This window comes from Thunnus albacares, chromosome 4 (genome assembly GCF_914725855.1).
Source record: "Thunnus albacares chromosome 4, fThuAlb1.1, whole genome shotgun sequence".
NCBI lineage: Eukaryota > Metazoa > Chordata > Actinopteri > Scombriformes > Scombridae > Thunnus > Thunnus albacares.
The window spans coordinates 31805160-31828231 of NC_058109.1; the positions used below are offsets into that span (position 1 = coordinate 31805160).

The window sequence follows — 23072 nt, forward strand, 5'->3', positions numbered from 1 at the left end:
AATCTGTCCAGGAGCGTGCAAAGAATCAGGATTGTTGCCTTCAAAACTACTAGATATTAAAAACTCCAATATTCAAAACCAATAACAAATTCTTGCTGAAATGCATTTATTCGGAAATTGTGAGAGGAACTATATCTATTTTGGTTTGTCTGACTTTGCAGAGTCAGAAATAACACAATAAATAAAAGACAATATCATAGTTACATAACAGTCTCTTCCTACAGTACAAAAATAAAACACAGTCACAGTTACAAAAGTTGTCGTTGTCCTCCGGGGTCAAAATGAGGCCCGCGATCAAAGGCACATACTGTACATTTGGAGACATTCACTGTCCAAATGCAATGTTAATACTTTCGTTGTGCTACTGTAGCTTCCTCCGGATGTAGAGATTAAATTTGTCGTGCAAATTAAATTGAAACAGACAAAAATAAAATGAAACCAGGAGTTAAATGGGATTTCACATATTCAAAACAGTGACCGACTGGTTGACTGTTTACAGTAAAATATAATCTGCCTCCTTTGGGCAACAACATTCATCTTGTGATGAGATGATCCTCTCCACAGAAGTTCTTCAGCCTGATGTCGTGTCTGTAAAAATAATGAATGTATTTTAGAGTTCTAATCAGAATACATCTTTCGGTCCTTTTTTTCTTTTAAAAACAGTATTTGTGGTGTCTGTAATAAGGCCTACAGAAAGAGAAACATCTCTCTGTATTGTTACAGAGTCCAGGCTCCAGTTCAAGTTGAGTCCATGGATGAGTGACGTTCCAGCCTCATCTAAACTTGAGGTACGCTGGCACTGAGTAGTTAAAGAGCAGGAAGTCCATGCGGTAGAGATTGTACAGCTTCTTCTGGTAGAAGGGGCTGATGTTGTGGAAGAACTGGGCTGCCATGTCTCCTGTGGTTCTGGTGCTCTTGGATGAGGTGGGGAAGCTGACCTGGTCCTCCACCCCGGCCAGCTGCAGCACGTAGCGGGAGTCCTGCTCCAGCGTCTCGTACTTCCCTACCACGTCGTAGTGGATGAGGCAGGGGTGGCACAGCGAGTGCACCCGCTCCCAGTGCTCGTTGAAGGGCTCCTCTCGCTGGGTGGCTGGGTCTACAAGGTAATACACAAACTCCTCAAAGGAGACGTCGTTGCCTCTCTCCAGAGCTTCCGGTTGCGGGTCCGGCCTGTGCCGCCGCACGATCTTTGTGCCGTATCGTTTATGGAAAGCCGTGTTGTAGCTCCGTGTGAACTTGTTGCGGTACGCGGATACAAGCCGTTCGAAGGGCTCACGTACAAAGATGAACTTCAGGTAGGAGCGTAGGCGCTGGTTGATCTGGGAGGTGGAGTACTCTGACAGGGTGCGGAGGTTTCCTGGGACATGGGCCTCGTTGGCCGGTATCTCCAGTGGGTCTCGGTGGGACCCGGCGCCGCCCGTCAGAACCATGAGCACTCGCTTCCAGTTGGTGCAGGCCACTTTGGGCACGTAGCAGTACAGCAAGCCGTGCTGGTCGTCCACGATGACGTGTTTCAGGTCCTCGGGGATGAGGACTCTGCGTTTGCGGGTGTAGGAGCGGCAGGCTTCTTCTAACAACTCCCGCCGGCCCTGATGGACCACCTGCACTGCTGACTCAACCTACAGGAGAAAACAAAAGAAGAATTAAAACAAAGGAACTATTCATAAGTAATAAAACCAGAAGCTCTCACTAACGCTTAACTTTTAAAGGATCATTCAACTTTATACAACATTGATCTTACTTTCATAGTTTTGGCTATTATTCATATCAGCTGAGATAATATTGTACTTTACAAGTTAACTGCTGTGATCTGGGAATGTGACAAAAAACACCAGCAGTCAGACAAACAGGTTCTAAACAAATCCTCAGGTAAACCAAGCTTAGAGACAAAGAGACAAAGTACAGTGTAATTATTACCCAACATCCATCACAGTTTACAGACTGACCTACTTCTTCTATTATTGGCCTTTTGGGTTGGCTTTGGCTTTTACCTCCAAATGGAAGTGTTGACTTGATTGATTGGAGTTAGTTAATTAAGACAAAAATTAACTGCAACTATTTTGCTGATAGATTAATAGTTATTGCCAGCATTTTAAATGTGAAGACTTTGTGTTTTATTTCATTGTAATTGAATATGTTGGAGTTTTGCACTGGGAAATTGCAATGAGCATTTTTCACTATTTTCTGATGTTTAATAGACCAAATAATAATCTTCTGATTATATTAAAATAATCATTAGTTGAAGCTCTAGTTGAAGTCCTGCCCACTGTCCACTAAATATATTGGATTAGACAACAGTTTGACATTTTTGTATCCAAATAAATAATCTGGTCAAACTGTTGGCTTGTTTACAACCTGTGGGATTGACTGCTTGTGTTTCTTGCCCCATCAGACTTTAATGTAGTGATGTGGCCGTGTTACTAGATCTAAGCAGCTTAAAGAAATGATGGCCAAACCCACGAGAATAAAACCTAAAATGTAATGAACTGGAATTATCCTTAAATTATTCTCCAGTTGATTATTTATAGTGTGAGACTATGAGGAAAATGCTATTAAAATATAACAACGCACAACAATAAAACTATTGATGTGAGTGAACCTGAGACACTTTTTAGTGAACTCAGCATTAACATGAAGACCCTTCAGTTTATTCACAACCAAAGACAGTTCAACACTTCAACTACAGCGGTGATCTCAGTGAGACACTGGCGGTTGTAGTCCGGACACAAATATGAGCACGACTACAGACCTTATAAAGCGTTTATGACATGTCAACATTTATATTTGTAGTAAATACAACCTAGGAGGCCAGAATGAGAAAAGTTAAACAGAATATGTAACATTACAGTTAGCCAAGTGGAGCAGATGCCCTGCAAGCGCTGTATAACCAATACTGAGTCCTCTGAGAGTGAGAAGGTATATTTACAAATACTACTCCTCTGGAGGTCTTAATCACGCTCCATCCCCTACCGTCTGCATACTGCCTTAATAAAATTTCGGGTCATCCAGTTCAGCTTGGCCTCCTTGTGGCACAAACGCCTTATTTACTTCTTTCATTTACTCAGCTTGGCTCACCACTGCAGCGGTCGGAGCCCTAAGACTCTCAGTTTGACAGTATGTGTGGCGCTCTGTGTTTACTGGCAGACACCGGAGCATCAAGGACGGGCCAAAGACTGTAGAGCCAAACACAGACCCTCCTCTCCGCAGAATTTTGTGTACTGTACATATACAACACTTTCTTTCCATCTCAGACTTGAATCTCTTCATGTGAACCATATGCATGATTCAGTACTGTCTGTGAGGACATTAAGATAAGCCACCATGATGCACCACAAGACAAAAATGTCATAAAGAGATTACCAAAGTCTTTGCAGTGTGTTGGGTAAATATGCACACGACAAATGTTGCAAAAAAACTGCATTTTTTATTTTTACGTAGACCAGATTTAACTAGACTGTTTTATACTATGATTTGAAATTAGATTAATAAATTAAGATGGTGTTTTAGGGCACAAAGGTGGTTCACATGAGGCAACGTACTTTTCAAGTCAGGTATATGCTTTCTCAGTTCTTACAGAAAAGTTTTAAAGCTGCACTAGTCAATATTTTATATTAACAAAGAGTCAAATGAGTATGTGTAATGTGAAGAGGATCATTCATAGTGATGGACCGCACAGAGAATTATCACCCACCGCCAAAGAATTTTAGCCTCTTTTAGCTCAGAGGCAGATATTTTCCTCAGGAGTTGGTGGAGACCAAAACAGAGCTAAAAGGAGAGTCAGTATTGGCAACATCTGTAAAGTGGCCAGAAACATGACTCCAAATAAATGCTAATGTTGCTCCATGTCTGCTGGTTGAGTAAATAGGGAATTGTTTGCGTATGCATTCAATATATCAGCATTATAAGGTGATAATTGTTGTTGTGTTTACAGCTTGATCTGCTGCCCCCAAGTGACCAAAATCAAGTAATGCAGCTTTAATTTTAATACCAGTTTAGCAGCTGAGGTGAGATTATCTGGTTGGAGTACTGAGAGTTGTTTTAATGTATAATGTTAATGTAATTTTTAATGTATGTTTTTTCTAAATCTGTGACTGTGTATGATCTTCTTCCTGTAGGCGAGATGTTCGGGCTACAGACCATAGTTTCCTCTAGACTAACAGACTAGCTAATTTGTTTTATCTAAAAATATTTTGGGCTTCCAGAAACAATAACTGGGGATCTTGAAGAAGTAAACACTATGACTGTTTCTTCATTATAACATAATACTGTTTATCAGTCTAATCCAAACTACCGATCACTGGTCAAAAGATTAAACCAATGGTTTCCAGATTTTGTCAAGTGTCAGTCTGCAAATCTCCCATTTGCATCACTTTTTCCCCTAATTAACTGCTGCACATCAGAAGAATACAATATGCACGAGTAACAGAACACAGAAGCGTTCCTACACTGCAATTACATATGTAAATGAATAAATTGATCTCATTAATCCTGTTCATTGCCAGTTTTCGGCTTAGTGGCTTCCTCCCGTTGGGGGAAGCATTTAAGTAGAAGGAAACAAAGAAAATATCACAAGCAATTAAAAGTTAATGATGTCTGCTGGAGTTGGTTTGTTTTCTGGCATGTCCACCTCCCTTCTCCTCCTCACAGGGAGATTTAACTAGAAACAGCTGTTACAGGATTGCTTTTACAGCATTGTGTCTCCAAGTACAACTCCAACCTTCACATAGATGAATATGTATGGATTCATCAGGAGATAAAGTAACACACCCAGGGGTGTTTATCAGAGAAAATCCCCTTTACAGTCACGCTATTGCATTTGTTACTAATGTCAGAAATTCAGGGTGGAAAGAATATAGTGCAAAGGCACGACTGCTGGACAGTTGTGCACATCTTATTACTCACTATTCACTGATTTGTCCTTGAGTGTTCAGTTATTACATTTCCTGACAGGTAGGAGTAATGTTAAATCCATGGAGGACAGCTGTCCATCATCAACACTCAAACACAAAGTGTTAACATGTAACACTCTTCATCTAAAAGCCGATCAGATGCTACAAAGTGATCTAATGAGGATTTCTGGCTTGATTTTTAATAAGAATTGATTAAAACATACATAAAACACACAAAAAAAAAACCCAACTCAAGATGTGTTGATGTGTTAAGATGTCTTTGGAGCATTTACACGTGTAATTTCCTGCAGTAATTGAAATAGTTTGGATTGAGGTGTCTCATCAGATTCATACTCATAATATATACAGGACTGCAACTAACGATTATTTTCATTATTGATTAATGTGTTGATTATTTTCAAGATTAATTGAATAGTTGTTTGGTCTATAAAATGTCAGAAAATGGAGAATGTCAATCACTGTTTCCCAAAGCATCCTCAGCATGTCTTGTTTTGTCTAAACCAGCAGACACAAACCAAAGATATTCACTTTATTTTCACAGAAACCAGAAAACATTCACATTTGAGAAGCTGGAAACAGAATTTTGGCTTTTTTTCTTAAATAATGGCTAAAATGATTTATTATCAAAACAGTTGTCAACTAATAGGTTAATCAACTAATCGCTGCAGCTCTATTGTTTTACAGTTCTTTAAATAGTTTGGGTCGAGATTGTCTGATAAATAAAAATCGTCTCCGTAATCACAATTCCTCTCTTGCTCAATCAAACGCAGCTCTAAAGTCACTGATCTGTGGAGTGTCTGCGTTCTGACACTGCCAGCACAAATCCATGAATCCTCCTTAATAAATGTCAGCAGTGTAATTCAACAAAGATGTCTGACCCTTTTTTTCTGCTGGAGAAAAACATCAAAGCAGCTGTGGTTGACGTGAAGAAGATCAGGGTTGATGTGCGATCAGTCGCTGACTTACTAAGGAGAGATTTCTGTGAGGTGCAACTGAGATGGATTTTTGATTTAAGATACAGACGGCAGACATTTCATTTATTATTTATCTCTCATACCTGCTTGTTCCTACTCAGGTTCACTTGGCGGAGTGGAACATATCCAACACAGCGACATTTTGAGGGCCAGCGGCTCAATTAAGAAAAATCCCCATCACACCAATTCACTAAACCCGGGGATTTAGTGAGGATTTGGATTTCTCTACATGTTTCTCCACGGGGCTGTAGTAAGAGAAATACTCTGCATTTAAAGCCTTTTGGAGTGTGGCGTCTTTTTTTTTTTTTTTTTTTAAATCTTTTCAAAACTAAAAACACAAAAGCAAAAAAGTGTGAATAATGGATTATACAGTGTGTTTGAAAAGATGTCTGCAACCTGTTGTCTCAAAAATGACAAAGAATTCCAAGTGATAAATCTGCCTCTGTTATCATTGTAAACCGCATATGTGTGGCGCAAGAATGGAAAGTCTGACAGGCGTAGCAACAGTAACTAAGGGATGGAACAGTCGATTGCACTGTCCATTGTGCTCATCCAGTTGTTGGCTCTGAAATAAACACACACAGACACGAAAATACATGCAAAGACACTTTTGTGTACTTGGATAGAAAACTGATCATATGTGTGTTATGTAGCACCTTCACTTACATTTTTTACATTAAATATCCACATAATCTAGGAAACAGGCTACAACGTAGGTTATATTTAACCCCAAATCCCTTTTGTACTTCCTTAACACATGCTTACTTACAACTAAAGCTGCAAAGATTAGTCGATTAATCGATTAGTTGTTACCTATTAAATTAACTGCCAACTATTTTTATTATCAATTAGTTGTTTGAAGTCATTTTTAAGAAAAAAAAAGATCTGATTCTCAAATGTGGATATTTTCTGGTTCCTTTAGTTCTCTATGACAGTAAACTGAATATCTTTAGGTTGTGGACTGTTGGTGGGGACGAAACAAGACATTTGAAGACGTCATCTTGGCCTTTGGGAAACAGTGATTGACATGTTTGATCATTTCTGACATTTTATACACCAAACAACTAATCAATTAACCGAATAAATAACTGACAGATCAATTGATAATGAAAATAATGGTCAGTCTCAGCCCTACTTGGAACTTTATCATAAATATATTTGCAGTCAAAGTGTCAGATCTGTTTGCTGGACATGTAATCATTATGCTTCACTTTTCACCTAGAGGAGGAACTTTCTTACAATAAAAATCACCAGATTAACAGCAGCAGCACTAACACGAGTAATAATGATAGTAGTTATGTATTTATCTGGTCCAGAGGGACACTTCAGCCTTGAACAGCAACAGCTACACTGGATGTGCTCACACTCGCTACTTTTGTCTTGAGCTGCATTTGTACTGCAGGGGAACATAACAGGAGCACAGAAGGAACATGCAAACTCATCACAGAAAAGACCAGAGCTGAGATTTAAACCCAGAACACTCACACTGTGAAGTGAAAATATTCCCAGCGTGAAACCCCTCAGACACAGCATTTGGATAATAACAGTAATCTACACTGGGACTAGACGTCCACTAACCAATGATGGTTAATAGCTGTGTAATTGGTCACCAGCTGACAATGAAGAAACTGTTTCCATTTGTTCCAGTTTTCCTCCAGCCATGAAGTTATAGACTTTAATGATGTATGTAATTACTAAACGTTCAAACAGCTCAGAGTAACAAGTCACATGTTGCAGACAGTGTCCAACAGGTAAGTTGGAAAAAACAATGACGCAGTTGACCATGAATGCAACGCGGGACAAACCAAATAATGTGAACCTCATGGAAAAAGGTTGTAAACTTCATTAACTCTGAAGTAATTTTGAAACAATTCACAATTTCTGCCACCACAGGAAACGCCAGAAACTGAGGTTTATAACAGATAACAGATCTGAAAGACAGGATCTGAAGCCTCTATTTGTTATTATGAAGTAATTGTCTAAGATCACCCCTTTATCACAAAAACAAGAAAAAAACATGTGTTTCAATTTGTGAGATGTACAAATGGTAACATTATCGAGCCAAGTGAGCTCAGCTGGAAGGCCGAAACCACATCAGGAATCACTTTTGTTTGTGTCACACAGATAACATATTAAGCAAGCCGTAACAGTCCAGATGAATATGATCTATGTATGATTACAATTTCTCTCTTTTCAGGTGATGCTGAGTACAACCTGCATTTTTTTGTCAATACTGCCAATTAAAGCTAAATATCATGCTGTTGTAAACACCAGTGACTGGAATACACTGACAGTGTATTACATATCCTCTCTAAACTCTAAATCCAACTTATTTCATATTTCTGCAGCTTTCTTTAGCAGTAGCATGATATATTTGCACATAATCTTACACATTTTACCCACACTGTTCCAGTATTATTTTAGCCTTTTACTGTCGTTCATCATTTGTTGTGTCTTCTCCTATATCACTACTGACAGAGGAATTCTCCCCATTGAAAAACCTCATCATATAATAGTCCAGTCTCGTGCCATTCTGAAATAGAATAAAACTTTTGAATTATGGTCACTTCTAGAAAATTTCCGCTGGAGATCTAAATTGTACTTGGGCTATCTGCCTAGATTATACAATGCTGGAAAATCATAAAATCAGAGAATCAAACCTCTACTTATCGCTAAACACTGGGCCAAGCTTATTGTGGTTAATGTTGTCTGCCAGGTATTGTTCTGGCTTCTCCTCACACTGTCCTTCAAGCTTCACTGGTAGCAACACACAGGATCAGAAACTGTCCATCCATCATTGCCTTTGCCAGACATGAAATCATAAATGACGATGACTGCAGTCTAAAATAGGTGCATGTTTTGCAAAAACAAAATAAATGAATGAGCCTGAATAAAGACTTAATCAGTGTGTGGAGAAAGGCTTCAGACTTGGTCTTCATAAGAAGCAATACTGCAGCCTGGTCAAGGGGGGGCTGACCTGGTCACCATCATAAAGCGTCTGTAGAGGACTCCTCCTTGACTTCTGCCCGCTGCTTCTTTCACCAACTGGCTCCGAGGCTGAGGAAACAAAACACATGTGTCATGAAATATGACTGGAAGAGCTTTTTTATGGGGCACTGAAAAAAGGAAAAACTATGTTGAGTTAAAGCAACTGTAACTATGGCACTTATATTCAAGTTAACAAAGCAGTCCACAAAAAAATATCAAGCAAAGCATAGTACCTCTGTGCTTTGACAAGTTTCTACAGATGTTTTGTCACTTTTTTTTCCACTGAATGCAGTGAAATCAAACTGACATGAATCCAAGCTGACCTGTTCTTCTGTAGAAAAATGAAAGTACAAACTTTTTACACCCACCTACTTTTCAAGTCTACAGGTTGTAAAAATATACAACATACTTTAACACTAGAAAAGAGATGTTAAACAAGAGAAATATAGAAAGCAAAGTGGAGAAATGCTGTGAGACAAAAATAATTCTGCATGGGAACACAAATGTGAATTTTATTGGTTTGTTATTGCTGCAGCTTAATCTGCTCCGCTGCTCTTGTAATGGTACATAAAAAGGCTCTGGCAGTCCAAAACATACAATTTTCTATATTTAAAAAGTGACTTTTGTCAGACTGTGTGGGCTGAAGGGAGGCAGAAACAGTCCCAGACGAGGTCTGGTTATATTGAGAAGCCTTGCTGAGTACAAGCTTGAGCTATTGTTTTACAAGGATGAGCTTTCACCCCGGCATCACATTACACAGCTTCACAGGGTCAGAGTCACAGTACACAGTTTCACTACCTGAAGCCACAATCATTTAGTGAATCTGTGGCCCCTTGTAGAGGAGATGTGGCACTGCAGCTTTGTAATGGAATGCAGTAGCAACTTTACTGCAACTTAAAGCTACTGAAATCTGGTTCACCTTAAATGTAAATGAAACTAAATGTGACGATGACCTCTCTGAATGGTGTTGTAGACTGTGACTGACCACTGGAAAAAAATCTTAATGGTAAAAATCTTGTTTGAAAAGAAATTTCTTGTGCATTATTTTATATTAAAGGAATAGTTTGATTTTTTTCGGAACTACACTTGTCTGTCCATTATATATGGAGCTACAGCTGGGAGACAAAGGTAACTAAATCCACCTAACAGCACCTCTAAAGCTCACTAATCAACAGGTTATATCTTGTTTGTTTAATCCATTCAAAATCTGATGTGTAAAAATGTGACAATTTCTAGATTTGTATGACAAGAGTATTGCTTGGCTGGGTGCAGTGACTTCCAGGAGTCTTTATGCTAAGCTAATCCAACCGTCTCCAGGCTGTGGCTTCATATTTAAACAGACAGATATGAGAGCTGTACCAATCCTCTGATGCAACTCTGAGTAAAAAAAGCAAAATGAACTTTTCCTAAAAAAAAAAAAAAAAAAAAAAAAAAAAAAAAAAAAAAAAAAATCACATCTTTGTGAGACAGGAAGGGTTTTATTTGTTGCTTCTCAGATTTTCCTCTTCGACATTCTGTAGTTACATTTGAAGTCAGCGTAGCCAGCCAGAGTTGAGCACCGGACTCACATTAACAGTCCATTAACTAGGCTCTGACTCACTGACACACTTTGGAACAATGGGAGTCTTTCAAAAATTGCCAAGGCGCTGTGAACATCTCCACAGGAGCTCAGTTTATTTGATTTTTAGAAGGATTCCTCATCCTTGGACACGTCACATTGTGTGGCTGCCAGCCACAGGTGTGCGATGTCAAATCAATACACAGGAAGCTGCGTTGTAAAGAGAGGAGCAGCAGTGGGATGTGTACCATGTGTTACATGTGTTGTAGCTTTGTGGATACAGCTGCTTTATACATTTAGATAACACCTCAAACCTAAACACTACTGCATATGTCATTTTTTCAGTTTTTATCATTCAGGTGTCTTCGCGTACAGGTTAGCTTGAATCATTAGTCAAGATTTTTTTTTTTTAAACCAACTTTTTACAGTTGTTTGCTTATTGTAATGAGACTGATGACACAGCCAACGTGTTAATTATTCCCACAAATCTTGTCTACAGGTTCCATATTTGCCTGGATTTAAAAATTTAAAAAAAAAAGAAGAATTTTACAAGATGTCCTCATTGAAACGTGAAGTGCTGAGCAATGACCCAGTAAAAATAAAACGCTAATTTAACTAAATTGCCTTCTTCCATGGTCAACGGGCAAAAAAACAAAGCCTCCAGGTTGATTGATGTCCCTTCATTAAATACCTCACACTGTTGAAACTTTGCTTGTTCTGCTCCGTGTGTTTAATACACATGGAAGAGAGGCAGTACACCAAGTACCAATCATCATGTTATACTGGCACACTCAGCTGGCTTCATACGTCAACATGTGGCTTTTATCACAGAAGAAGGCAACGTTTCAACCGCACAGGACAACAGAGACTTTACTGAAGATGAGATCAACATGTATTGCCAACGAATAAACAACGAGATGATAACAGTTTTCTCGCCAACTGTGAAAATGGTTTTCACTGGAATAAACATCTGCAAACAGAACCCTGTCATTTCCAGCGTTTGGTGATTAATCCTACATGTTAATGTTTAACTGGGATTTAAAGGGAGATGTAGCAGCTGTTGATGAGAACTGTAAAAAAAAAAAAAAAAAAAAAACACAGGCTCAAAGACAAATGGATGTGGACATAAATAAACTTCTTGAAGTTTTATTGAATTTTGTGATCACTTATTATAATAGGAGAGGGATTTCTGTTGATCTGCGCGCTGGACATTGCACAAATCTGGTAATCCTAATATAAGTAGCCAAGTCTGCATGAAAATACTTAATTTCATCTTCAATCAAAAAGTGGGACTGAAACCCAGCAGATACTTCCATCTCTGAACTCTTCATAAATCCTTCTGTCTGACAGGATTAAGTCCAGTAACCGCCAAAGACAGGTGACAAAGACAATGTGCTGAGTTAAAGACATTTGTTTCAACTGCTCAGTTCATAGATCTTCAGACTGTCTATCAGCAGTGTCATCAGTCAAACTAATGCAGAGGAGCCATTCATTTAAGTAAATTTATAATACTTTCAAACTGCTTTATTTCATGATCCATATTTTCTCTATATTTTATGTTTGTTAAGCTTCAGAATTGCTTGGACAATATTTGTCATCTGTATGCAACTACATTTACATGTACAGTTTAACTGATGCTAATTAGCATTCATTCGTGAGACCGATTACATGATTACAGTGGCTACAGCAGACCAACGGACAGGCAGTAAATTCTCAGGGAGACTCAGAGGTTTTTACTATGACGCAAGTTCAACATACCCAGGATATCTTTTCATTATCTGGTTTCAGTGTGACTAACATCAGCTGTCCAGATAACCAGTAATACGAAGCTGGTTATCAACCAGTTCAGTCCACTCTGGGTTTTCCAGCTACAAGCTTGTTCATGTGAAAGTGGTGGGGTTGTTAATCACGAGCGACGTCATCAGAATCATAAATGAAGTACTGAATATGATATGAGATGAAACGGTGATACTTGCAGAAAACCTGTTTTAGGGACGACAAAAAGTCATATTCAATGAAGTGAAATGTAAACGAGCCTGTAATCATACAATAGAAGATGTAGAAACACTAGAAACAATATACTTACATATTAAAAGTAGGATAAGATTTAAAATACATCCAGGTATTATTATATATGACTTAACAATAGATTGAGTATTTTTTGCTATTCAGATGGATGATGAAGAAACCGTTCTGAATATGTCACAGAAATCAACTTAAATGTAATGTCAGACTGTTTCTGCTACCAAAGCAAGAGTGGAAAAGTAGTTAACCACTGATGAGGTCTATCTGACAGAAATGTTGCATTTATAATCATTTGAGCCGAGTGTGGATTTCTTTTTCTAATAAAAGACAATCTTTTATTTTTATTTCCACTTATCATCAAACAGTTGTCTGATGTTATTCTGAGCTGCGGTGATGGAATCAGAGAGTAAAATCATCCACATAAAATCAACTTTGCACAGTTAAAATGCAGCTAAAATCATCATTATGCTTTTAATGTTGTTAACAATCTCTTTGTTTGTTAGAAGCTCTGTTTTAAAACCAGAGTGGAAATAAAAAGTCCGGAACAATAAAATCTTTCTACTGACCTATAAAAATATACATCGCTCTTTTTTACTCATCACTTTATTGTAAACTCAGGACTTTTGTCCATGTGTTTTTTTCCAGTGATCTCATTGGTCAGTGGTTGCAGTGCTGACAGGTTGTGATCCAATCCTCTGAAGTTAACCTGCTCTGGAGCAGGTTAGCTGTTCAGCATGAGTTGCCATGGCGATGTAGCCCAGTAAGAAGTGAACCACCGTTGTAACCCTGAAAACCCAAAGTTAGACCTGAAGTTACCTCGCTAACCCCAAATCCTGCGTCTTAGTGCAGGCCTCAGGTGAGTAACCATGTCTGTCTGTCTGTGTTTGTTTGTTTGTTTGTTTGTGTGTGTGTGTGTGTGTGTGTGTGTTTGCACCTCTTTCCACACTATGGTGTGATCGGACCGGTCATGGGTGCCAAGCAGCTTATGAGCTGTAAACCCAGTGACACACTCATGGTGGAGCCAGCCAGCGACACATGTACAGAGCTCAGTGTGTAGCAAAGAGCAAACTGTGAGGAAGAATTGAATGCATGACGGATACAAAGCAGATCTCAAAAGTGAAATTTTATACTGAATTATCAGTGTTAAAAGGACCATAACTCTGGTTTGTATAAAATTACCCACCAGCTACAGCTCACACTGTGGGCAACTCAAAATCACTGCTAACTGCTTTCCACAGAGTGCCACACATTTTCAGATTGATGCCCCCTTCCAGACATACTGTAATACACACACACTTCTAACTGGTTCGAGACAGGTAATCCATCCATTTAGTGAACGACTCGGTGGCACCTTCAAGGAAATTCCAACAACTGAGTTTGCTGGACTGAAATCTGCTTTATGTAAGAAACAACATAAACCACATTATCCTTTTTGGAATGTCCATGTTTGCTCATTGCTTTTATTACAGGCTTTCTGACAACACAGACTAGTCGACTCTCAATCCTCAAATTTTGGCGTTTCCTGAAGTCAAATGAGGAGTTATTCTCTTAAACTGTTCCTGTTTACACCACTCCCTTACCCATGCAGATAAATTCTCTCTCTCTCTCCCTCTCCTCAAACTCCTTACTGACGTAGTTACACTTGGGAGGAGTAACGATTACATTCACTTTTTCAACATCTGGCTACAATGTGATTTCGATCATTCTCAAATGCCTCTTGGATGCATTTTCATTTGGCTTTTTGAGATCAAATATGCCCAAGATGCATGAAGTGACTAATTTTCAAACTAATAGTTTGTTTTCTCTGGTCTGAATCAGTGAATGAGTTGTTAAAATGATTTTGTTTTTGGCTTGGTTTGGCTTCTTTTCATACAGAAGCACATGGGAGTGAGGTTGTAAACACAGGAGGAAGTTGCTGAAGAAGGTCCAATCTCCCCAAATATCAAGAAGGCAGTTGCTAGTCTCAGACCTTGATCGCTAGCTGCTAGCAACTGTTGATTTCATTTCCACATTCTGGGATGCAAAGTGCACCTGGCTGGCTACAAGAGTTGTTCAGCTCAAACTTGCAGAGTACAACATGTAGGTGGGTCAGATTGGGGTTGGATCATGTTCCCGCCACAAACAAATCTCTCCAGAATCTGTTTGTGACCAGACTGAGACCACTTCCTCAAAGGGTCTTGGTGCGGTTGTGTATGATTGCTGTGTTCATATCTGCCCAAAAAAATTTCACCAAGGGGGAAACCAACCAGAGACTAATTCAACTGGACCAAACGATGCAGGATCACCACTGTGAATAATTGTCATTCAGTGTGACATAACAGTGTCTGAGTTGCACTGGAGTTAAGGCAAATTCTTGCAACAGATGCATCATCGTCCTCTCTCTTAGTGGATTCACGTCTGCCAAGATGCAAAATGATGTCTTATTGCTGGAATGAACAGAATCAGAGCTGCTGCTTCCGAATAAAAGTTTTGTCCTCTGCTGTGAGCTACTGAGGAGAGGGGAGCATTCATCTACAGTACACTGATTTATCTGACCTGTTCTCCAAACACATTACACTTCCTTATGAAAACTACCAATGACTCAGGAACACATTTACTACATGACCACTCCCTAAGACATCTTTCTTTTTTCAGTCAGCAGAAGGTAACGTCTGAAATAATTTAGGAACTGGCAAATACCTGGCAGACTGTGAGTGTTTCAGCAACAAGCTGAGATGGGCTGAAAGAGTGCATTGTGTGTCATCACTCCCCTGCTAATGCAGCATCACATCAGTGGGCAAGGACATTTAGAATCAACCTTTTTTTTTTTTTATCTGTATTTAAAAACAGATGCAAAAGTTTTTGAATTGTTGAAGCTGAACAGCTGGATATCAGCATGCAGAGAGTGGGATCCTATGCATTTCCAAACACTGTCTCAGCTGTTAGTTGAAATTCTTCCACCGACTGAAGAGATTCACTGACTCCACCTGAAGACCATTTAAAGGGAAGCAGAAGTCCTGTTGGTTTAACCCTGTCTAGACCCAAAACTGCAGGGCCTTCTCTCCTGCATTCCTCCCCGCTCATACAGAACCCAGGGCTTAGGCAATGCAAAATATAGAAAGGCCAATGTGTGCTCCTCCTGTCTAGGCCATAAACGGAGCTCTGTGTTTAGGTCCCACTGGGAAAACTGGGGCCCCCCTCACCCCCTCCTTGGCCTCTCCTGCCAAAGATCAGCTTTACTGAGAGACACACTGTACAAGGGAAAGTCTGATCCTTTTAGGCCACAAATGTGTGTGTTTAAAGGGTGTTAGTGCAAATGCAGAGGCATGTGGCTGGTGTAGTTTATTGAGTCTTAGAAGAATGTATGCAGATGTGAGATATGAATCATTCTGATCCTGTTAAGAGACGCAGGGCAACAAGGGTCTGATGTACATTTGTGGGGTGAAACAGCTGGCTCACTGAAAGGTTAATTTTAGTATCCAGTTGCATGTTCCAGCACTACTGCATTTAAAAGTTGGAAGTGCAAATATTCGTTTGCAAACTAACAGGGTGATGATGAAAAAAATATATATCAGGAAATAAAATGCTGTGCACTGATGTATTCGGCATTAGGTTTCCAGATGTTCTGCTCTTCTGGATCCTCTCCAATGTTTAAATCATTAACTAGAGTTGATTGCCTGCCACACTCTGCTGCAAGTCCTTCATATTTTACACTGTCACGTGTGTGTCATGTGTTTCAGTCAGGGAATACTGTTCCATTTTTGTAACTTTCCATGTTTGTTCACTGAACAGCTACGGAGTCACAGGAGTGCCATAAAAAAAAATAAATCTGTTAAAGGATAAGAAAATAAATGTGGAAATATAGAGACAAACAGGGAAAAGCAAAAGCAATAGGGAAAGTATTTGGTCATAAACCAAAGTACTGGACAAATTGAAATTTTGACTTGACAATGGCGGTAGATGAAAAGTAAGGGGATCACCAAAATTGAATTCATCCTGAAGGGAACATAAATGTCCGTTCCAAATTTCATGGCAATCCATCCAATAATTGTTGAGACTTTTCACTCTGAAACGTTAAAAACATAAACTTCATGGTGACGTTACAGGAGAAGTCAGGTGATCACATAAGTCATCAGGAGTCATAACATAGAATCCATGAATATCTGTACTAACTTTTGTACCGATCCATGCAATAGTTGTCAAGACATTTCACACAAAACTAAAAGTCCCAAACTCACGATGGTGCTAGAAGAAAAATCAGGAGAACATTTAAGTCAGTAGGCTTCATCCTCTGGGCACCATGCATGTCTGTAGAAAATATAATTTCAGTGCATTCAATGGTTGTCAAGATATTTCAGCCAGAAGCGTTGACCTTGCCATCACCATCTCTGGAGTCACTACCAGCCTGTTTGCCACTAGCATGCAAACAGGCTCCAGTAAAAACAAAAGGATTCTATAGAGTGGAGGTCTTATTGAGCAATATCATCAGAAAAAGAACAAACTTCCCAATCTAATCACTCTGGGATTTCTGCTCTAAAGCAGATGGCCTTAATGAAATAAATGCTTGCTGGGCAATCAGCTCCTGCAGCTCTGAATATACAGCTGGCTGAAGGAGAACGAGTTGGAACAGCAGGGTCACCCTGAGCTGTCGTCAGAGAGCCTTGGATTGCCAAGGATCTGACAGCAGTTTGGAGGCACAACTGATTTCAGCTGGCAACTTCACGATATCATATATCAGGATATCAATATTGGGTCACGGACTGTTCCTTTGTGGATGATTTGTTCTGGATTTTGGATAATTGTCACATCCATAAGCCTTTATGACAGTTTTAGGGACAGGCACTACTAATGTGCTGACTCTTTCCAACCTCAAGACTTCCAATGCCATGTCCAAAGAAACCCTGGAGCTAATTTGTTTAGTGCACTGCAGGTGTTCCTATGAAGCTGGAGTGCTGAACAGTTAATTTTTATGACTCATGGCCTTAAGTCAAGCCCAGACAAGGAAGGTATGAGGTGGAGTACAGGGATAATGACAACTGCCCCAAGGCCCAAACCACAGTCTGAGGTTCTGCTTGTAATTAAATAGCTAGAAGTAGGTACCTGATAGCCATCAACTCACATCTGTATCTGTAAATGTTACCGGCGACATATAAATCAGTGAGTTTTATGTCCACCGGGATGTGCGGGACAATATCCTGACAGTGCTATAAAATATAACATACCACATTCCAGACCATTCTGCACCGCAAAGCCTTCTTCATCTTCAGTCCAGGGACCAGATGCATAAAACTCTGTGTAGATTCATGATTAAAACTGTGCATATGAACAAAGCCAGATATATGCATATGTATTCTTTCTGCGCACGTGCACAAGCCTCATTTCCACTCTCACAATTAGCTAAAAATGGATGAAGAAATATCCTGAACCAACCGTTTTCATATCAGTTTGCAACCTGCTCCACCAGTCTGTACACCTGTCAATGAAACCAACAGGAAAGAAGTATCGCTTCACTGATTGTGTTGCACCGGTGAGGTTCTCCAACAGTAGAACAGCTGTCATTACACGTGCAGCTCTTTATCGCGTCCATATCATTAATTCATCACATGGACTGTAAACCATCGTTGGCAGTGATATCTCAAATTGTAATGAATGATAAGTTTGTAGTGCTCATATCTAAACTGACTTTACGAGGTGTGACACAACTGAGGATAAAATAAAAAGCTATTAACAGCAAATTAAAATGTTGACTCCTATGTAAATTAAAAGACTGATCATATTAATCACATAAAAGTAATTAATCAATGTTACGTCTATAAATGTTCTTCTTTTGTTCTGGTGTCTGTGTTTATCTCTTTGGAGTAACCACAGCTACCCATGTAGTAAAGACACCACACACTGCAATAAAAGCCTATCATGACAAGTCATTTCTTCCAGGACAGAGTCAAAAAAAACATGTTGTTCTCAAAAAAAGTGATAAATCTGCCAGAGCTGAGACAATTCTGCTGATATCCAGCTCAAACTGACCTCCTTCGAGATTTTTAAAACTCAGGTTTGCCGACATCACAACTGCTATTTCTGTCCACTTGGTCTATGACTGTGCAGCATACACAACATTTGCTGTGAAGCCACTGCATCTATGTAATTATCCTAAATTTAGCGCTGTGAAACCTGTGTCAAAAAGCGTACAAATCAAAAACAAGACAATTTCACATTGTAACCCTCACTTGGGAGAGCATTCCTTTCTTATGTGGTTGCTCTCTTGTAGCTTTATATAGTCTTTGTAAAAACAATATGACCTTTACCCCAGATGGAGCAAAAGAGGGAAGATGAAAGTGTTCTAAATGCAAATAAGACAGACTGGCTGCATATCTGAAACCAATTTAAATTAATTTAAACCTGACAGGCAAGTTTAATGGCTGAAACATGAGATACATTCCAGGTATGTTAAAGCTACTTGACACCAAAATACCAAAGGCAACCTCTTAGACCTTCACATGCTTTTTTAGAGTGCTTATATTCATTTTAAACTGTTACATTTCTTAGTGCTGTGTGTATAAAGCCTCAGAAATAAACATTACAACAATCTAATTTAACCCATGAGCAGAATATGGGCAATATATCACCATGTGAAATAGGGCCAGCGGCAGACTCTGACTTGTTGCCACTGCTGCTGATTTTAACATTAATAACAACCTCCCAGGGTGACATGTTAAGCCATGTTTACATTGTGCAAGACTGAACATTCTCATGAGAGATATTCTGGTGTTGGCCTGGGATGATTTGGCACCAATCTTACCACTGGTGGATATACTATTTACAATAATTTTCCCTACATTTTAGTCTTTGACAGTTGTTCAGAGTTTAGAGAGGCAGGAAACCAGGGGCGAGCAAGGTAATGTAGTAAAGGTCTGTGGCCAGAATCAAACCACAGACACTGCAGTTATGCGGTATGTGTCTTAACCAATAGGCTACCAGGGCAACCCTATACTTTTTAATCCTCCAGGTACACATAAGGTAACTACCAGGTGTTAAAAATGCCACTTATCTATACAGATGTGAGTAAAAAAAAACAGGTAAATCACAAACCTTACAGCTGGGAGGCACTGGATCTCGCATATAAAACACTGACATTTTGGACCTGTATAAATTAGGGTTTGAAGGAATCGCATGAGTGGACTTGCCATCTTCAAAGCTGACCTTTGAGGAAACTGAGAACCAGAAATTCCCAAATGGAGAAAGCTACAATAATAGCTGTGTTTCTCCAGCTAATTTCATTAAACCAATCAGCTCCATGAAAGACATGCAGCACGGTCTGCAGTCAGTCATAACAAACAAGTGGATGGTACAAATATGTTAACTTCAGTTAACTGTGTTAACTGCTAGCTTATTGTCCACTTAGCGAACAAGCTAGCTACTGCAGCTTACTAATTGGTAGTTGGCTAACTGGAGGTTAGCAAGCTGCAAGTAGCCACTTCAGAACCAGCAAGTTGTCACTCAGTCACCAGACTTCCAGCACCGACTAGTTCATGAGGACACATGAATGAATGTTGCCGTGTCCCTTCCTGGTTTGACCAACACTCAGAGTGGGTTCATTTTGGTAGCTACATAATAGCCCTCTGTCACGGCAGACATTTTGACTTGTCATAGCAGGAAAAGCACAGGTGCAATTAATGACATTAACAATGTTTCTGTTAAAGTGTCCATCTTAGTGAAACTGACACTTCGAAAGGAATGCAGCCATCGTTAATGTCATTTATTACACCTGCTATGATAAGTCAAAATATCTTTATTTAACATGATAAATGGACAAATGTTGACAACAGCAGACCAATTAAACTGAGGTCTAAAAACATCAACTTTTACTTAGTTTCTCCCTCAGAATCACAGAGAAAGAGATGTATGAAAGGACTATTTCAAACAGAGGACAACAATTCAGGGAAAAAGGCATCAAACAAGCTACTGTAAATGAAACATCAAAGACACTCCTGGAATGCATCAAACATAAACTGGTGAGCAGTGTACAATAATCTATAGGATACAAGGTGTTTTCTTTAACTTTGAATGCAAGAGATTCAAATAGCCCCGAACATTTACTTTAGCAGTGTAACAGCACATTGCAACCAAATATTTTTCAGGAGTCTGATAATATGGATTCCTCCTGGTCTCCACATGAGGCACGTCTTTCATAGAGACAGTCTTTGCCACATGTCACACATCACAAACATACAGAACTAACTAACTCTCTCTTAAAAACCCAGATGCTCTTACAGTATGGGCTATATAAGCTTTTTTGGCTCATGATATAGCTGGACGTGTCTGAATGAGGCCATTGTATGTGGCAGAGAGGGGACCTGGAAGAGGTGGAAACAGATCTCAGCGAGGGCCAAACCCCGCTACCAGCCAGCTGCAGCCTCTCCCAGCCTTCCTCCACGTAGCAGAGGAAACACTCCACTAACCAGTTTGGTAATTAAATTGTTCCTCAACACAGACCTGTGGTTGACAGGGTTATATACAGACACAGGGTGGGAGTGTAGAGAGACAGACATGACGGTTGGGAGGGAGGACTTACTGTTGGCTCAGTATGAAAAGAATCAATAACACACAGAAATCTTTTTAATATGCTGTGAATTCAGATCAAAACAACTTTCTACATCCATGCACTTAAAACTGCCGCAGGTGATGAATGTGTTTGATTATTAAAAGACGCATGGACATAACATGAGCAAAGCTTATATAAACAGAATGGGACCAGCTGGCCTGCTGAAGTGTATACTATCAACATCAAACCAACAGGCCATATACGGACAACCTATACATTAGATATGCTTTCATTTTGATTTATGCACAATACATAAAATACACATATACTTTCCAAAATATGCTTTAAATGAATGCATGTGTGTATGAACATATGTCCACTATTATACTAGAAAAACTACATTATGTTTTATGGGACTTCAGTTTTCACATCCTTGTGTGTCTTAATAGTCAGTTTATATAACAGCTGTTGTACTTCTATAGATATCAATAGGATTTAATAAAGTTCAAGATAACCGTTTTTGCTGGAACATTATATTGTGAAACAGATAATAAAAATAAATAATGTACTGATCATCTTAAAATATTAATTGAATTTTTCATATTTTTTCTTTCTTTCTTTCTTTTTTTTTTTTTTTTTTTGAAATTTCTGCTCACCTGGCCTCAGGTTGCTGTTGAAGTAGAAGATGACCATGATGAAGCATCCCAGACTCAAGGCAAAAACCATCCGAATGACTTTGGGTTTCCTCATCCTGAGTCTGTGGAAAGGACCGAGCAGCCGAGCCGAGTCCTGCCGGCGTTCATGCGACCAGAGGCCGCTTCTACTTCTGACGGCGCCGCGGTGTCTAAGCTACTTTATCACGGATAGGAGCATCGATCCGGCTCGTTGACCTCTGCTGCTCCTTATCTTCCTGTGGTACATCCTCACATGTCCAGTCTGGAAGGCGCGGCGGTGAAGATGGAAAGGGCAGAAACGACAAACGAGAGACGAGCGGCAGACCCCGGTGGTCCGCCGTGTCTTAACGTTACCGTAACGTTACTGTGTGTAGGTTCAGAGAAAGTGGAACAGGCGGCATTACTGTCGGCGCAGTCCGAGCAGAGGCCGGTGTGTTTGAGGAAGAGGGGGTTTATATGCCCGCACGGCGTCTTTCCAAACGTTTAACCCCTCTCTCTCCAAACGTCCGCAGCGCCTCAGCAAGCCGCCGTCCAGCTGTGACTAGGAGAGTTCCGGTTAGACATTTCAAAGTGCCACTCTCATAAGAGCTTCAGGATAGTACTCTTTTCATCAGGATAACTATTTTTATTTCCAATGTTCAGAACAGAAAGATCAGTTTGTACTTTGGGCAACCAAAAATGGTTTCAAATGGTTTTGTTGTCTGTGCAGCTCTCATTGTTTTATAATAGTTTTATTGGGCCTCAGTTGTTGAATCATGTTGGTTCAGAATAAATATACAGATCAGAACCATGTCTGAATGTATTCCTTAAATTGATCCCATCAGACCAGACACTTTCTGCAAAGCTGCATTCTTAATCATTCAACCTGTGTTTTTCATCAGGTAATGATAAGATACGATCTTATGTGAAATAAGTTTGACTAAAATGACAAAAAATGATTGCTTCCTGCTAGATTAAACTGACTGAAATATTCATTATAATCTGATGGTTTAAAAAGACTAAAATGTGAACAGTTTTCATTGACTACAACTACACTAAAATAGTTCAGACTAAAATGCCCAGATTTTTAGCCAACTAAAACTTGGCTGAATAAAAACAGGATGAGGTTGACTAAATATGATAAATCTAACAAGGACACTTGACAGAAATGTCAGTGTCAGACCAAATCAGTGCAGAAGAAACTCGAATTTTATCAAGTATTCTCATTTTAAAAGAACAAAACAAAACAAAACAAAACAGACCCTCTGTAGATACACCAATTTGTTCAACGACAAGGGTTTGTTTACTTTTCATTTATTTTATTCAGTATAATTTTTTACCCTTTTTTAAAAAAAAATCCTTGTTTTATATACAACATATACAACAGTGCACCAAACACTATGTAAGAATGGAAATATTCATTTGAAAAGTTTCAGTTGGTTCTCC

The 23072-nt window shown here is 39.4% G+C and overlaps 1 protein-coding gene across 1 annotated transcript; it reads right to left on the reverse strand.

Moving 5' to 3' along the window:
* Positions 1 to 89: 89 nt before the first annotated feature.
* LOC122980692 (carbohydrate sulfotransferase 11-like) lies at positions 90 to 22393 on the reverse strand. The gene is made up of 3 exons (XM_044348957.1): positions 21630 to 22393; positions 8862 to 8941; positions 90 to 1619 (listed from the first exon to the last, which is right to left on the reverse strand). The coding sequence occupies exons 1-3, from the start codon at positions 21721 to 21723 to the stop codon at positions 774 to 776; spliced, it is 1020 nt and encodes a 339-aa protein (XP_044204892.1). The 5' UTR covers positions 21724 to 22393; the 3' UTR covers positions 90 to 773.
* Between the last annotated feature and the right edge of the window lie 679 nt (positions 22394 to 23072).

Coding starts and splice junctions, on each gene's coding strand:
- LOC122980692 (XM_044348957.1), bottom strand. CDS start 21,723: ATGAGGAAACCCAAAGTCATTCGGATGGTTTTTGCCTTGAGTCTGGGA. Junction 8,942..21,629: donor CAACAGCAACCTGAGGCCAG/GTGAGCAGAAAT, acceptor TTGTTTCCTCAG/CCTCGGAGCCAGTTGGTGAA. Junction 1,620..8,861: donor CGCTTTATGATGGTGACCAG/GTCAGCCCCCCC, acceptor TTTCTCCTGTAG/GTTGAGTCAGCAGTGCAGGT.